The 17,764-nt window shown below is 43.5% G+C and overlaps 1 protein-coding gene across 2 annotated transcripts; it reads right to left on the reverse strand.

The window, feature by feature from the left end:
• Positions 1-7,904: 7,904 nt before the first annotated feature.
• Positions 7,905-17,162, reverse strand: LOC129817146 (sialomucin core protein 24-like). 2 transcript variants are annotated; one of them, XM_055872086.1, is made up of 6 exons: positions 16,949-17,159; positions 15,924-15,989; positions 9,537-9,638; positions 8,920-9,027; positions 8,655-8,735; positions 7,905-8,451 (listed from the first exon to the last, which is right to left on the reverse strand). In XM_055872086.1, the coding sequence occupies exons 1-6, from the start codon at positions 17,016-17,018 to the stop codon at positions 8,276-8,278; spliced, it is 603 nt and encodes a 200-aa protein (XP_055728061.1). In that variant the 5' UTR covers positions 17,019-17,159; the 3' UTR covers positions 7,905-8,275. The 2 variants fall into 2 exon arrangements, with proteins under 2 accessions (XP_055728061.1, XP_055728062.1); XM_055872087.1 differs by lacking the exon at positions 8,920-9,027 and having other exon boundaries at positions 16,949-17,162.
• Positions 17,163-17,764: the final 602 nt, after the last annotated feature.

Consider the following 17,764-nt stretch of genomic DNA (forward strand, 5'->3'; position numbering starts at 1 on the left):
TAAGAAGTCCCAGCCATAAGAAGCAAAATCTAATTCGTGAAAATGGGGACCTGGCTGGTCTGGTCTCTAACCCTAACTGAACTGGCTGCACAGGGCCCTGGGTCATTGGAGAAGGGGCTCAGCTGACACTCATTGTTTTTACCAGCCGTATGATTCACTTCCACATCTCTGCCATCACTGGGTTCTGTTATTTTCTGTGTGATTCGGAGCTCACTGCATCACTTTGCACAGAGAGAGGGGATAAGAGAGCAGTACTGAATCCAGTGTTTTGTTTCGTACTTCCTTATTAGATTGTCGACTAGCACTGGGAGCAGAAATCAAGTTAGCTTAGATGAGCCCTGGCTTTTCTCTACCTCTCTGTCCTTCTGTCTCTCTATTATTCCATCTCTCTCACCAGTTCCCTCTTCCACCACCAGCTTTACCCACTCCCTTACTTTCTCTGATTTACTCCCCCTTCTCACTCTCTCAACCTCCTAACCCGGTTTCACTTTCCCTCCCTCCCTCTCTTGCCCTATCTGAAACTGGCCAGTGGACAAGGCAGAGTGGTTTTCAGTAGCAGCCAGAGAGGAAGGCCAGAGTAATGTCTGTATTGTTACAACATGCCAGGTATGTTGTTGTGGGTGTGTGAAAGTCCCAGAACACAGTCCCTGGACAGTTGGCACTCAAGGTCTTTTCAAATTATAATAAAAAAATGACATGAAACATGAAAAATAATAATGGCCTTTTTTTTCTGTCTGCTTGGGTTACTGACAATCTCTAAACAGTAACTAATGTGAAGCATGTTGACTTGAATGATTTCACAAGACAAATTCCCAGTCCGTTTATAACAGTGAGTTGATCAGTAATCAAGAAACTGATAAGACTGACTGGGAGATTTTCCCTTCTTCTGTAAAGGGCATCTGGGGTCATAAGTCAGTGATGGATTTGACTCAAATAAAACAACCATGTGGCTCACCAACCATCCATGTCCAATGCACACTAAAAGGCGCTGCGTGGTTAATCCAAAGTGGCAGTTCAGCATCTACTGCGGTGCAGCCTCTGCAGATGTCAGGGCTTTCATAATTCTTGCTCTAGCGGAGTAGAGCTATTGTAAAAGAAGTTGTCAAGGAAGTGATTTTGTGTTTATACAGGACGTACCGCCCCCACCCACCCTCAACCAATCATGTCAATGCGGAGCTACGGAGCCCTCTGCATTGTTACAAAATTTGAGAGGTGCACAGCAATGCAGCATGGAGCTCGATTTGGCCTTTGCTTGCCTCCGGAGGCTCCACAATTGCGTCCCACTCTCCATACGAAGCCTCCGAGCACATTTTCAGATGAAGCATAAATTGTCTTTAAGTGCAGGGCGTAAGATTGTTATTTTTGGAAAGATAGGAAGGACAGAGTATTCAGTGTCCAAAACACCTCGTCTTTCCCGTAACTTTGGCTCCAGGAAAAGAATGCCAGCCTCGAGTGCTGCTCCTGAACAGAGTGAAACCCTTTAAAAGGCGATGCATTGGCAGATGTCGGAAGCAGCGCAGAGCCGTTGTGAAGTTGTCAAGGAAGTGAGTTTATGTTTATTCAGGACCTCTCGCCAACCAAACTTGTCAATGCTGAGCAATATGGAGCCATCTGCATTGTTACAAAATTTGGGAGGCGCATGGCAACGCGGTATGGAGCTCAATTTGGCCCCTGGAGGCTTCGCAATTGCTTCACATCGTCCATAAGGAGCATCCGATCCCATTGACGGATCAAGCATAAATTGGCTTTAACAACAGCGACAGTGCAGTCACACACACATACACCTTCAAAAACGCACATGCACTTATTCACACACACTTTCTCTCCCACTAGCATTTTCTGCTAAGTAAGCAGGACTTGTGACCATGGGAACTGACCAAATATCCTGTTAGTTTGAGAGAGTGGACACTGAACTTTGATCTTTGTGGGCTATACTCGGCCTTGTCTCAGGATGGTACGTTGGTGGTTGAAGGTATCCCTCTAGTGGTGTGGGGGCTGTGCTTTGGCAAAGTGGGTGGGGTTATATCCTTCCTGTTTGGCCCTGTCCAGGGGTATCACCGGATGGGGCCACAGTGTCTCCTGACCCCTCCTGTCTCAGCCTCCAGTATTTATGCTGCAGTAGTTTGTGTCGGGGGGCTAGGGTCAGGTTGTTATATCTGGAGTACTTCTCCTGTCTTATCTGGTGTCCTGTGTGAATTTAAGTATGCTCTCTCTAATTCTCTCTTTCTCTTTTTTTTTCTTTCTCTCTCTCGGAGGACCTGAGCCCTAGGACCATGCCTCAGGACTACCTGGCATGATGACTCCTTGCTGTCCCCAGTCCACCTGGCCGTGCTGCTGCTCCAGTTTCAACTGTTCTGCCTGCGGCTATGGAACCCTGACCTGTTCACCGGACGTGCTACCTGTCCCAGACCTGCTGTTTTCAACTCTCTAGAGACAGCAGGAGCGGTAGAGATACTCTTAATGATCGACTATGAAAAGCCAACTGACATTTACCCCTGAGGTGCTGACTTGCTGCACCCTCGACAACTACTGTGATTATTATTATTTGACCATGTTGGTCATTTATGAACATTTGAACATCTTGGCCATGTTCTGTTATAATCTCCACCCGGCCCAGCCAGAAGAGGACTGGCCACCCCTCATAGCCTGGTTCCTCTCTAGGTTTCTTCCTAGGTTTTGGTCTTTCTAGGGAGTTTTTCCTAGCCACCGTGCTTCTACACCTGCAATGCTTGCTGTTTGGGATTTTAGGCTGGGTTTCTGTACAGCACTTTGAGAGATCAGCTGATGTAAGAACGGCTATATAAATAAATTTGATTCGAACTGAATGTTTGAGAAAAAAAGGAGTGTGAGAGAAAGAGGGGCAAGAGTGACATCTTTGGTCCAATATAATTTATCAGTATGGTTCCTTTATGGGTAATGCAGCCTTATTAACTCTGTCAATAAGCCAGTCATATCAAGGTCACTGTTTGCATACACAGCCAGTGGTAGAGATCCTGTTATGTGTGTGTAAGCACTAAGTAGAGGAGCGATATAGAGAGAGAAGGGGTAAAAGAGAAAAAGTATTTTTCTGGACAGGATTTGCCCCTACTACCCTGGTTAGGCACAAGACAGGTGTGCATGTCTATGTGAGAGACAATGCTGCAGAATAAATCAGTAAAAACCTCTTGCCCCTCTACAGGAGTTGGGGGGCAACTTGACCCCTCCAGCACACGGCTAGACCACCAAGCCAAGAGTGATCTGTGTTTATGTTTGACTGTCACTGACATCCACACCTTCACTTTGGGGCCCCGAATGCAGTTGGCACTTCTTATTAGTCCAGCAGCTACTCTCTGAACTCTGTGACTTCTGCTGCAGCGGCAACCTGCCACCTTGTCTCTCTGATAAGAGGCTAAAACTCAAGTCTTGGTTACCAAACTGTTTCACAATGTAGAGCCCATTGTAGAGGTCTTGGTTTGCGATTTACAGCATGTTGCACTGCATTCTGAATAAGATTTCCCTGCTATGAAACGTCATAGAAGTTGCAGCAACAGTAAATACATAAAGACCATGTTCAACAATATTCAAACTTTATTGAATTTAACATCTTCAATCGAATGGCAAAACTATAAAAGAAAATAAGGCAAATCAAGATTCCAGGCAAAATGGATATAAAACAAGCATAAAACAGAGTAGCAGGCATCATGGCTAACTATAACAGCAACTGCATGTGTACATATTCATCTGTATCTTTGTGTACATGAGAGCAACGCTGAGTAATCATTCCATAAGACCTAGAACCTCTTATTTAACCGGACTAAGAGCAAGGTGACATGTGGACATTGTTAGAAAGCAACTAACAAAAAAACTCCATCTTAAAAGCTCTAGCTTCACACAGAAAATGGTGGCTGCCCCCAGAGCCATAGACATGTAAACATCAGCAAACTGGGTTTGAGATATACAATACTAATGGGCACCATTGTTCCAGAGACAGCTACATTCTCAGGTCAAGAATGTAAATTGAATTCTATGTTGGAATGTAGCCAAGTCATGGAACGCAACAATTTGACATATTTTGCATGCCTGTGAATCTGGCCAGCTGACCCATTCTTCCGTCTGGTTTAAGCTCCCAAAGTCGAGTGTGACTGAGAAAACAAATACATTTAAAGCTGTTCTCACCACTCAAAGCATCTTTGATTGAATCTTTTACAAGGGGCCTGGAAGTGCAGAGTCCCTTTAATATCTACTGGGTGTACTATCAAGTTAAGACAAAAATACAAATCTTAATTTATGTTCAACTGAGTAAGGCACTTTTCTTGAAAAGGTGCATGGAGAGGGGCCGTGTGACTTAGTTTGTCCGAGCTGAAGAAAAAAATTGGTATCAGAATATTTGTATCAGTTGCTATGGGTACTGGCAATGTCCTGTGACAAACACTGAAAGAAAATACTCACTGCTACATTGTGTGTTCCTACTGCATGCAGACGTTTTAAATCACTGTCCTTAAGACCATGGCAAAAGAATGGTGAAGTAAAACTCAGAATGCTCTATGGATTCACAAATGCTTATCGGTTGCCTTCTCCACCTGACATTTGGCCATTAACTTTCCTTTGTGTGAGTGAGTGTAGAGGACTCAATGTTCAGCATACTGTGCGTGCAGACAAAGCAAAACTAGATTTGTACTTCTGACTTGCCATAGTTGGGAGGGAGGGGGGGGGGGTCTTTGGGATGTAGTCTAATGCCATCGGGTGACTGCAGATTCATCTTTAAAAAAGGCAAGCCTAAGGTGATCAAGAACATACATTAAATCAGGGCCAATGAACGACAGACACATGCACTTTTAAATTACACCGAGTGTTCCATACAAAGCAAGGTGATATTTTTTCAGAAGTATGAAAATATTGAGCTAAGAGTTCTCTCACAAACATTCATACATTTTTTGGCAGCAACAGGAAGGCAAAAAGTACAAAACAAAACTGTCAGCGCCGCACTCCATTTTCCATGCCGAGAACTTTTACTTTAACATACATTGTTCAGGCAAAACTCTTCTCTACCAAAATGTTTGACAAATGAATCAAGTGGTTATTTTTCTTTTAAGTGTCTGAAGCCCCAATAGCATCATTCAACAGAAAATATTAAATTTCCATTTGTTTGACATGCATTAATGCAGGAAAAAAAGCAAAACAAAACTGAGAAGCCATTGCAAGTGAATGCTACTGAAAAGACTCAAAGAATACTCAATCTTGCCGTTACATGATTGAAAGTTCAAACCTTTAAGGTAAATCAACTGAATGACATGATAGCTCTATGTACAAAGGGGACAAACGTCACACTATTAGCAGCAAGCTAATCAAAGAACTAGACACATACTGTTTGCACTGTAAACTTGGGAAACCTAGTCACTGCTTTTCTGTAGTTCAACACCCGTCTCAGCCGGCACTACATTTATAATAATAAAAATTAAAATAAAAAGTTGAGTGCTCCCCTAAGATGCCTCAATAGGAGAAAAGAAAACTCCCAAAATGCAAAGGACAATGTCTCAACATTAAAATTCACTTAAGTTCAGGGACCAGCTATTATCAAGTCAGTTAGTTGACACTTTCAAAACTCTGTCCAATTTATGCATGACTCCAGAAAACATGAGTTTACTAAGCTTAAAAATACAGGTAACTGCCAAAATAGAGGAAACACCAACATAACGTGTCTTAATAGGGCGGTGGCCAGAACAGCTTCAATGTTCCTAGGCGTAGAAGTACAAGTATCTGGAACTGGAGGGATGCGATACCATTCTTCCATGATCATTTCAAAAAATGTGGTGTTTTGTTGATGGTGGTGGATCCAGCAGCCTCTGATCCAGAATCTCATTGGTGAACAACTAGATTGAGATCTGGTGACAGAGACACCAGTGGCGGCTGCTGAGGGGAGGACAGCTCATTATTTATTTCACCAGGTAGGCAAGTTGAGAACAAGTTCTCATTTACAACTGCGACCTGGCCAAGATAAAGCAAAGCAGTGCGACACAAACAACAACACATAGTTACACATGGAGTAAAACAAACATACAAACATAATGGCTGGAACGGCGCGAATGGCATCAAACCATGTTTGAGTTGTATGTGATACTATATACCGATTCCGTTCCAGCCACTACGAGACCATCCTCCTCAATTAAGGTGTCACCAACCTCCTGTGAGAGACACACCATTCACTCAAGTGTTTCATTTATTTTGGCAGTTACCTATAAATGCCTTTCCACCTTTATTATTTTCAAAAACACAGGTTATTAGAATGTGTCTGTACAATATGAGGGGGAACTAGCAATTAGGGAGCTGTGTGGAACTTAGGCCCTACATTTAATGAAACAAAATATATTCAGTCTGCATAGGGGATACTTTTCAACCAATGGCATTCTAAATCAATTTATAGCTAATAGGTCTTCATCCATCCAAAACCATGAGGAGCAACTACTGTATCTATCTACTCTTCAATAATAAAAGGCTCTTCAGTACAGCTGGGATACTAGGGTTCTCAGGGTTGGGCTCAATTCCATTTCAATTTAGTCAATTCATAAAGTCCACTGAAATGTAAATCATTCCCAATCATTTTCTATGAGGAAAATGTGGACTTTCAGTTTACTACCTGGATTGGCTGAATTAAAATGGAACGGAGGCCAACCCTGGTTCTGTTCTCGTGATACTGCTCCTGTCCTGTGTCCAGGCTGCTTTCACTTCAACACTCACGCCTCAGCCAGGAGGAAGAGGAGCATCATCATAATCCTCCCTCATTCCCACCGCTTTAGGTAACAGACATTTAACATTAAAAGGCACTTTGCTTCCAATACTGTCAGCATCAAGGTGCATGCCGTCTTATCTTCTTCCATCTCCATTCAACACAATCATTTATACTTCTGACATATCATTCCCATATATTTACTACAATATTTTATCTGTAGCCCCCTTCAACCGTATCCTAAAGACTTGGCTCATTGTGATTTCCTTCCTGTTAAAAGGAAGGTGGTGGGTCAAGGGGTCATCTCCAGTCTAGTGGTCCGACTCATCACTGCAATCTGTTTGGCTGAAGTCAGTAAAGATTGGGGGGGGGGGGTTGACTTGGGTTTATTGCATCGAGCTGCTCTTTTGGCAGTGTGTAGTGTGTTCTGTTTCCCAAACGCACACACAGCACTGTGTCTTAACACCAAGAGAGCCCAACTCATCCTCCACTTAAGATGGTGGCATCTACATAAATAATATTCTAACTTAAGCAGGGCTCTATGCTGCCTTTTTTTGTGCACCGAAGTTGAAAAATGTAAACACACAAAGGAATTTAGTAGCACAACGCTAAATATTTGAGGTAATAAAGCTAGAATCATAATTTTTCCTACGCGCATCGGTGCTCCTAAATACATTTTTTAAATCCAGTTCACACAGCAAAATATTTACACGCATATGTGAGTAAAGTGGTCGCACTGTAGAGCCCTGCTTAGAAGACGGACCATTGCTTTTAGTTCTCCTTACTTTAACAGGCATCTCTGCCATCAGATGAATACAACCTCTTTATAAAGGAGTTGTGAAAACACCTACCCAGATCGGTCCCATGACAAACAAGAAAAAAAAGCTATGCTATATCATCCAGAGTCATCTAGTTCCAAAAAATAAAGGGGGAGGGGGACCTCAATCAAACAGTGTTTCCAAAGCGTTACCAAGGTGCATGAACAAGCTAGTACTCCAAAGCTGTGGCAGCCCCACTATACACCAGCGGAATTGAACGTTTACATAAATTACTATTGGGTCTATTAATGGCAGGCCAGGCAGGTAAAACATTAAGATAAAGGGCCAGGGGAGTGAAGCAGTAAACAAGTCCGCTTTTCATCCAGTCAGCACACAGGAGAATAGCCACAATGACTCACTGCAGGAGAGGGGGGGGGGGGGGGGGGGGGGGGAGAGGGGGAACGAGAGAGAGGGGTGGGGAGCGAGAAGAGGGGATGAGAGACGGGGAATCTATAGTGATGTAATCCTCTGTTGAAGGCTCAAATGCCACTGCGCTGGAGTTCACTTCAGCTGCACCAGGGTGTGAGAAATGTGTAGCGAACTACGTACAGTGAAAGATGTGGTGCACTTGTGGGTGTGTACAGTTTATAACCTTGTGTATTTAAGCTACAGGCCTAAACCACAGGTTGGTACCGCAATGGCATTAGGCTTTTGGGAGAAACACTGATTGAAAACACTGATAATCACAATGGCCAGGGGTTAGGGTGTTCATAGTGGGCCCAGGAGTAGGTATTGTGGAGGTGGAGTGGGTTCTTCAGAGGGTGTGGTAGTTGCGGTCCTTGGACTTGCAGAACTTGTAGAGGAAGAAGACCACGGCCTGCAGGCCCAGGACCAGCACTATGCCCCCAATGAAGCTCGCTGCGTCAAATGTGGAATTCTTATGAGGCGCTGGAGAGGGCCCCACAGGTGACGCGGTGGTGACACTGACGTCTGCACAAGGAGGGAGAGAGCCAAATTGGTTATATCACTGTATGAGCCACTAGCTAGGGCTAAGTGGATATAGAACCATATTGATAATACAGGTGGAATTCCGTTTTTATTCAGTAACACTTTCTATGGAATCCTTGGTGCTCTACAAGCAGCCATAAATGTCTCTTGATTTCATACCAGACTGGGCTGGCATGGGAACTTACTTGAAGCTTGCGTTGCGGCAGAGACTGGGAAGGTGCCGTTAGTGGCGGGCTGGGCACTTGGTCCTACAGTGGTCAGGCCAGCTGTAACCAGCGGTGAGATGTCAGTTTAGTATCTTTTCACTAAATGCATATACTAGACATATAAAAACAACATTTCATCTTATTTAAATTTGACATACAAAAACTCCCTCAAAAGAATCAAGTCACACAGCAAACATACACAGATTTTAGGGGAGCAGACGGGATGCTGCTTTGGGCTGGTTACCTGCGGTGGGCTCGGGCTCAGTGGTGCTGCTGTTAGTTGCATTGGCCGTAGGGGTAACTGGAGCAGCAGTGGTAGGAGAGTGGGAGATTGTGGGTGGGGCAGTTACAACTGTAGTAGCAACAGGTGGAGATCCCATTGAAGCGACGGACACCGTGAGATTGACAGACAGGGTAAAAAGCAGGAAAGAAGGAGATCGCCAGGTTATGGCAGTGTCTATGTCTGAATAGTCCCAAAATGATTGCTTCCCTTTCCTTCGTGCCTTCCCTTGTGATCTGAAAGGGCTAGATTGGTGAATGTAAGGGTGAATTCATTTAAGTAGCTTTCACCCATTTAATTCTTTTGGACCAGTGGAAGGATGAGGGATGGGAGGAAGGAGCCATGGGGTGGAGAATGGCAGGGACAAAGGAATTAGGAAAGAAGGGAAGCATTTGAGTGTTGAGACAAAGCAACTAAGACCACAGAACAAAGATATCAAATCTCTACATATGCCTAGATCAGTCACTTACCGTTGAAGGTAGACTTGTGTCATGTTAACAAAGTGAGTCACCGGAATGACAAAACATCTAATCCCTCTGGAGAGGCCTTTAAATGAACCAGGTGATGGTATTAGTCCTTACCTGAGCAGGTTTCATTAGAGCAGGTGCCCACGGTCATGTTCTGACCGTTTATGGACGTGATGTTGACACAGGAAACATTGGAGACCGTTGGAGTTTCTCTAACTGAACAGGGGGATAAAAGAAAAACACAAGCACAAATAAAAGATGTGATTGTGTGCATTCTACAGGAAACAACAAAGACAAGAAAATATATGTGTGTAATAATTTCCAAAAGATTCCTTACACTAAACCTGACACCCCATGGAACACGAGCAGTTTAACACAAGGATCATCTTTGTTTTCAGTCAAATGAATTAGCACATGGTGAGATTTTAATTAGATGGTTGTCAGCTCAGGAGTCTATAGTGTGTGTTCCTTCTCACAGTCCTCCTTCCTGGAAAGTCCTGAGTCAAAGCCCGTTCCCCCTCCCAATGCATAATCTTTCCATTACTGATTAATCCAAGGGTGTGCATGTGAGAAGGCGAGAGAAAAAAAAGAAGAGTGAGATGTGTGGAGGTACAGGAAGAGACTTGAAAGGACCAGAAATCCTAGCCTCTGAGCAAAACCCATTGCTCTGGACATCAGCTACGAGAAGTGACACTGACTAACCCTGTTAGTCTTCATTTAATCCTTAAGAGTCTAAACACAACCAAAACTGGAAAACTGAACCAAAACAGAAAATGTATGACAGCTCTCTGCTGGAAAAAAATGAGTGTCTGATATTCACCTCTGGTGACACAGATCCTCACATGACCAATCTGGTCTGGCCTCACTATAAAAACAGCGTGAAGACAATTAGGCTAAGTTGACTCGCTGCTGCTCATAGCAAAACATCGACACAAACAGAAACCTTGGTGATCTCTTATACCCTTCCTGTTCTGGGAGTGTTGCCACTACCCTTGCAAAGTGTCTGTGACCCCACTACTATCAGTGTATCCAGCAGGCACTCTATTGGCGGAGGGGGTAGAAGGGTCCGTTACCTCACAGGCAGCTGTGAAAGATGGAACTCACTCACACATTTCAGAAGGATTGTGACATCATGCTAGGGGCATCCAGTGAGAGAGCAGAGAGGACGCTTGTTAGAGGAGAAACCATTAAGGCTCGTAATACCGATGCGTAAGTGCGCCTTGTGTTTTTCTTACATCAAGACCTTTAAGACCACTGAGCTAAACCAGCTGACATGTAGCTCTGCGGCATTAAAGTACAGCCTTCAGAACAAAATGGTGTCACTCTGACGGCAATGCATTGTTCACATGAAATCCCTAAACCAAAGACAAATCTGATAATAACAGTGGGGTTGACTAACTCACCACAGCGAGTTGGGTTATTACCTAGGCCTAAGTGAGCTGGGTGTACTTTAGAACGGCCACCTCCATAGTGAGTCTGAGCTTTCGGATTTGCTGAGTTCATATCTAATAGGCGAGCTCCCGGGGAATTGTGAGAAGCATTAGTTCAGTCCTAAGACCTACTGTGTGGTTAGAGATGTTAGTTCAGGTGTGTGTGTGTGTAAGAGTGACTGGAGTAGTGGTGAGAGTTGTTTGTTCTGGTGTGTGACACACGGTGCTGTAGGATTTTGTGTGTGTCGTTGTGGCTGCTAAGAGGAGCGAATATGAGCCACACAAAGAACTAAGGCTGGGAATTGCCAGGGACCTCACAAGACAATATATTCACGATACTTAGGTGCCGATACAATATGTATTGCAATTCTCACAATTCTGTGTGTATTGCGATTCGATACTGTGATTTCATTGTGATTCAGTGATCCAAAAATATTGCTGCAGAGTGACGAGAGCCATGAGAAAATGTATTTTGATCAGACATGGAAATAAGTGCTAAAAAAAATTTGTCTCCCTACGTTAAAAAAAAAAAAAAAACTATTAGAACAGGCTATGAAGGGAAAATACTGGAGTTTGTGCAGGTACAGCAGACTAGCACTAAAATAATATTGCAAGTGTCAAAACAATACATTCAATAACAAAAAAATCCCAATTATTTTCCCCCATCGCTACTAAGAACCCAAAGCAGATAGAAAGTATCTCCACACTCAGTTGTACAGGTGACCCATATAAGATGTGCGCATTCACACGGATGTAGCACACGGATACCATGCTCATTTCCTGTCACTGTTCCTTTACATTTTGAGGTGGTTGTCATGGTAACGGTAGGTCATTTGCAACAAAGATATGACCCAAATAAATCCGATCATCGAGACAGAGGAGCATCAGTGGGAAAATACCCAATTTTCATACTTGAGTAAAAGTAAAGATACTGTACCTTAATAAAAAATGACCAGTGAGTCACCCAGTAAAGTACTACTAAAGTATACTTAAGTATCAAAAGTATAAATCATTTTACATTCTATATATACACTGCTCAAAAAAATAAAGGGAACACTTAAACACAATGTAACTCCAAGTCAATCACACTTCTGTGAAATCAAACTGTCCACTTAGGAAGCAACACTGATTGACAATACATTTCACATGTTGTTGTGCAAATGGAATAGACAAAAGGTAGAAATTATAGGCAATTAGCAAGACACCCCCCAAAACAGGAGTGATTCTGCAGGTGGTGACCACAGACCACTTCTCAGTTCCTATGCTTCCTGGCTGATGTTTTGGTCACTTTTGAATGCTGGCGGTGCTTTCACTCTAGTGGTAGAATGAGACTGAGTCTACAACCCACACAAGTGGCTCAGGTAGTGCAGCTCATCCAGGACAGCACATCAATGCGAGCTGTGGCAAGAAGGTTTGCTGTGTGTCAGCGTAGTGTCCAGAGCATGGACCTCCAGCAGGCCACAAATGTGCATGTGTCTGCTCAAACGGCCTGCTGGAGGTCATTTTGCAGGGCTCTGGCAGTGCTCCTCCTTGCACAAAGGCGGAGGTAGCGGTCCTGCTGCTGGGTTGTTGCCCTCCTACGGCCTCCTCCACGTCTCCTGATGTACTGGCCTGTCTCCTGGTAGCGCCTCCATGCTCTGGACACTATGCTGACAGACACAGCAAACCTTTTTGCCACAGCTCGCATTGATGTGCCATCCTGGATGAACTGCACTACCTGAGCCACTTGTGTGGGTTGTAGACTCCGTCTCATGCTACCACTAGAGTGAAAGCACCGCCAGCATTCAAAAGTGACCAAAACATCAGCCAGGAAGCATAGGAACTGAGAAGTGGTCTGTGGTCACCACCTGCAGAACCATTCCTTTATTGGGGGTGTCTTGCTAATTGCCTATAATTTCCACCTTTTGTCTATTCCATTTGCACAACATGTGAAATGTATTGTCAATCAGTGTTGCTTCCTAAGTGGACAGTTTGATTTCACAGAAGTGTGATTGACTTGGAGTTACATTGTGTTGTTTAAGTGTTCCCTTTATTTTTTTGAGCAGTATATATATATATATATATATATATATATATGGCATATCAGACACGTATATATATATATATATCAGACACGTGAATTTTCCTGCTAAGCATTTGAAATGTAACAAGTACTTGTGTCAAAATTGTATGGATTAAAACATACATTGTTTCCATTAGGAATGTAGTGAAGTAAAATTTGTCAAAAATATAAAACACTAAAGTATAGATATGCCTAAAATGAAGATGAAAGTATTTTTACTTAAGTGGATCTTTCTATAAACAAGGGTACCAGTGAGCATTTCTTGTAGTGGACAACTGTTTGGCGCTGTTACAAAGTCAATAATAAATTAGCCTTTTTTTCTCATGTGAATACATTAAGATATAAAAGGGGAACACATGAGTTTAATCAAAACCTATGCTTTAAGTTCCCATATTTGTCAAAAATCATTTGACATAAAGCACTACCTTTCTTTCCTTACAGTATATGATATAACAGTATCATAAATAAGCATTTAACATTTGAATTACACATTGACCTTGATCCTGTGAAATTCCTGGATATTGCTGTTGGACTCTTTCTGTATGGAGATCTCGGGAAGTTCACTAACCTAATGCAACAGTTTTGCTTCCGTCCCTCTCCTCGCCCCTACCTGGGCTCGAACCAGGGACCCTCTGCACACATCAACTGACACCCTCGAAGCATCGTTACCTATCGCTCCGCAAAAGCCACGGCCCTTGCAGAGTAAGGGAAACTACTTCAAGGTCTCAGAGTGACGTCACCGATTGAAACGCTATTAGCGCGCACCCCGCTAACAAGCTAGCCATTTCACACCGGTAACACTAATATTTCATATCTCCCTAGGTTACGACACTGTAGATTGCTTTTCACCGCAACTAGATTTTGAAACGCATACAAAAACATTTTTTTTCTCATTCCTCTATTCCCTTTCCTTCATTCCCTCTCGTCATCTTCCTGACATTCGACCCGGCTTCCTCTCCCGTCTCTGGGATTGGAACAGTCTTCATCGAGGTCCACAGTGACATGGAGTGTGTGTGTGTGTCCGAGTAGTACACACGGAGCTCTGTTATGCACCATTGTTCGGCGTCATACTTGCTCAGGCCTACTAGAGGCCTTTCAGAAAGCATCCCAAATACATTCACTCTCTCAAACACGAACAGTGACACAAACGCCGAGGGCCTTGATCCAGCTCAGTCATCATTCCACGTAATCAAGGAGGCTAGTATGCCTGGAACCTTGACTATAAGCCAACTTACCACACCCACAACTCAGACAGTATTTTACAGGAGTGTCTAATTCATTCGCAATGTTAATTATGCAAATCATGACAGACAGAGGCTCTTTATAAAAACATCCCACAACCCTTGGTAGCTTAAGTGGCCCAACCTATTAAAAAAACACACAAGCAGATTTGCTTGGGTTCTTCCGAGTCTCACACACACAGGGGTATGACCACAGCTGCTCACTGTTATCATTTAGCAGCGCTCATGGGCTAGGATCTGAACTTGGCTTAGAAAAACCCATAAAATAAAACTTAATTTATTGGGCTGATAACATCCACAGGCAAACAAATCCATTCTCCGTTCCACATTCTGATAAAGCAGTGGCTTGGACTACAATGCCACAGTAACAGGCACACAGAGTAGAGTTGGTTGGAGAGGAGAGTTTGGTTGAGTCAGTCAGAGCAGCAGGGAACAACCTCAAAGCAATAGGCTGGCTATATAAAGACCGTTATACTGCATACTGTATGACTCAGGCCTGTAGGAGCTTTATATATCACATTCGACCAAAGCAAAGACCGAAGCCTAAAAACAAAAAAGCATCCCCATTGGAGATCCCATACGCACACTACCCTGCATAGTCAAGACATTTTTCAAGTCTGACCGCCACTCCCATTATCATAATGAGATTACTACATAGAAAAGTGTCCTTGTCCAAAGACCATCAGATATTTCTTTACTCTTAAATGGCTGGTACGGAAGGAATTTAGGCCAAATGTCCTAAGCTGACACTTATTGGAGGACACAAACGTGTCTGTTCACTGCCGTTGTCCAATTCCTTTTTACCCCTTTTTTCGTGGTATCCAATTGGTATTTACAGTCTTGCCTCATCGCTGCAACTCCCGTACGGACTTAGGAGAGGCGAAGGTCGAAAGTCATGCGCCCTCTGAAACACGACCCACCCAAGCCTTACTGCTTCTTGACATAATGCCTGCTTAACCGGGAAGCCAGCCACACCAATGTGTCGGAGGAAACGCCGTACACCTGGCGACCGTACACGAGCCCGGCCCAACACGGGAGACGCTAGAGCGCGATGAGACAAGGACATCCCTGCCGGCCAAACCCTCCCCTAACCCGATCGAGGCCGGGACAATTGTGTGCCGCCCCATGGGACTCCCGGTAGATGCCCGGCTGAGACAGAACCTGGACTCCAACCAGGATCTCTAGTGGCACAGCTAGCAACTGCGATGCAGTGCCTTAGACCACAGCGCCACTCGGGAAGCCCGTCCAATTCCTTTTTGACCTGCATCTCAAAATGGCTAAATCTTGATCCTTTGGAATGACTTGGTCAAAAGGCAGGCTCCACTGGCTTACAATCTACCTGAAAGAGACTGGTACTGTCTGGTAGTTCAATGATCATAACCCCGAAATACAGTACATGGACCAGGAAATTATAGGGCTTACACATTAAAGTCAAAATGTATGCCTCCTTATTACAATATCGCACACGTGTAGAAAATGATCGACACTGCCATACCGACCCCTTACCGCAGGCATTTTGCGGATATCGTTCATAGACTACACTAGAGAAATGTGAAGCTTGAAATGAAATACATTTCCTAATATGGGTGATTGTTAATGGGACAATTGATGGCTACAACCATCAAACCAGTAGCAGTAGTTTAAAGGATAATGTGTATTAAAAAAAACAGTGGTGCACATTAATGTTATTACATCAATTCAGGCAATTTAACACAATATGGGTTTTTGTCCATATATCACCCAGCTTTAACGGGTAGGTACTACTTACATGTGCAGTTCAACCATTGACAGTCACCGACACAAGTTTCACAAGCGAGTTCAGCACATCCATCATCTGAAAGGGGAAACATCAATCAACATACAAGTAATTAGAAGTGTATACAAAGGTTAGTTGTAATTGACCAGAATTGTCACCAATGAGAGAATTAGCCCAACTGATGGATATAGACCAAAGTGGACTTACCAGGGAGATATTTACTTAAATAGGCACAACCTTAGATACTCATCAACTGTAAGTACGTTAGTCACAGGGAGTGGTACATTTACTTAGCTATGATTTCTGGTAGATGACTGCCTACGAGGTGAGAAAGGGCATGTCAATCTCTAACGTTGGTTTATGACATTTAAAACACCTGTGCGTGGAAAGAAGAGGGACTGAGAAACCCGCTGTCCCAATGACGGAGATTCATATTTATTGTCCCTCTGTCCGTGTGACTTATGTAGCTTGACCTGTGATATTTTTGGTGAAATATAGCTATAGATTAATAACGCAATATAAATTAAAATGTGACGCAAGGCTGACAGGCAAGCAAGGGCCAGCTGGCCAAAAAGAGCATAGCTGGCCATTTCACTAACCCCCCCCCCCATCTTCTAAAGTTATGTTGTCGAAAGGGACAATAACCAACACTCTTATTAAACAAATACATGTATGTGCCTGTTATTTCAGGGTTGCTGACTATAGTAGTTTTATCCTAAAAGCTAGCAGCTATGACGATATCAAGCAGCCCACGTTGGCTATGTCGCTTGTATTCTGAATAAAGGCTAGAGGGCTAGCTCAGCTGGCTAACGTTACACATCTATCATTAAAAACAAACTTGACAACACGTATGATTCCCACAAATCGTTTATAGAAACAGTTTGCTGTCACATTCGGGGCAACTAGAACGACCTGTGGCATAAATATACACTCAAAACGGCTCGCGCATTTATGTATACGAGCTAGCGCTTAGCTCGCAGGCTTTCTAACGCAGAGAGCGCAAAAACAAGCTGTGCTTTACTAGGTCGCAAACTTACCTACGTTCGCAACTATTGTTGCAGTTACCAAGGCGAGGACTAATGTAACGTAAACAAGTTTTAAGTACATGTTTAATTTATATCTTCCCCCAACTTGTTCGTCGTTCCACCCGATGTATGCAGAGTCGCGAGAGAGAACTGATTTCTGCTGGATACGGGTAGTCTGATGCTGTTGCTATCTAACCGTCTACTTCCTTCTACCAGAGATACTCACTTTTGAGGAGATGGGAATTGTATTAACGCCTATTGTGTTTTTGCCCAAGGGTTGTCTTTGGCCGCGCGGTGCATTCTGGTAGATTTTGGCACAGGTGCGGATCGGAGTCATTTAGGCGATTGCTCCCAAAAAATAAAAGTTACGTGAACGAAAAGTACAATATTACACATATTTCCGAGGTATGAGATGCGCAACTTATTCTCTGGAATATCGTATAGTTTTGTAATCGTAACATTACGTACTTTCGACGAAAACAGTCAGGTTTCTCATATCCGGACTTTTAGAATGGTTTGCGTTACGATTAGTTTAGCAACCACTTGACGCAGCATGACAACCTGAACACAATTGGTCGACAGTGCTGGGCGGAGCGTTATACGTTTTACACCCAATTGTCGATGGTATTATTTTCTCCTTTTCGAATATCTCTGCTTCTACACAGGTCATGTGGCTCTTTTTACTGCTTGCTTGCGGCAGGGTTGCCATGTCCGCAAATTTTTGCTAATTTGTCTTCATTACAAACTACGCCGCGGGTGAAAATGTATTGGTCGACAGTTTTTGGCCTAGATCACTGCCTCCGCCGTGGCATTGCTCTTATATATATT

Source organism: Salvelinus fontinalis, chromosome 20 (genome assembly GCF_029448725.1).
Source record: "Salvelinus fontinalis isolate EN_2023a chromosome 20, ASM2944872v1, whole genome shotgun sequence".
NCBI lineage: Eukaryota > Metazoa > Chordata > Actinopteri > Salmoniformes > Salmonidae > Salvelinus > Salvelinus fontinalis.

Coding starts and splice junctions, on each gene's coding strand:
- LOC129817146 (XM_055872086.1), bottom strand. CDS start 17,018: ATGTACTTAAAACTTGTTTACGTTACATTAGTCCTCGCCTTGGTAACT. Junction 15,990..16,948: donor AACAATAGTTGCGAACGTAG/GTAAGTTTGCGA, acceptor TTCCCCTTTCAG/ATGATGGATGTGCTGAACTC. Junction 8,736..8,919: donor TGAGCCCGAGCCCACCGCAG/GTAACCAGCCCA, acceptor CGCTGGTTACAG/CTGGCCTGACCACTGTAGGA.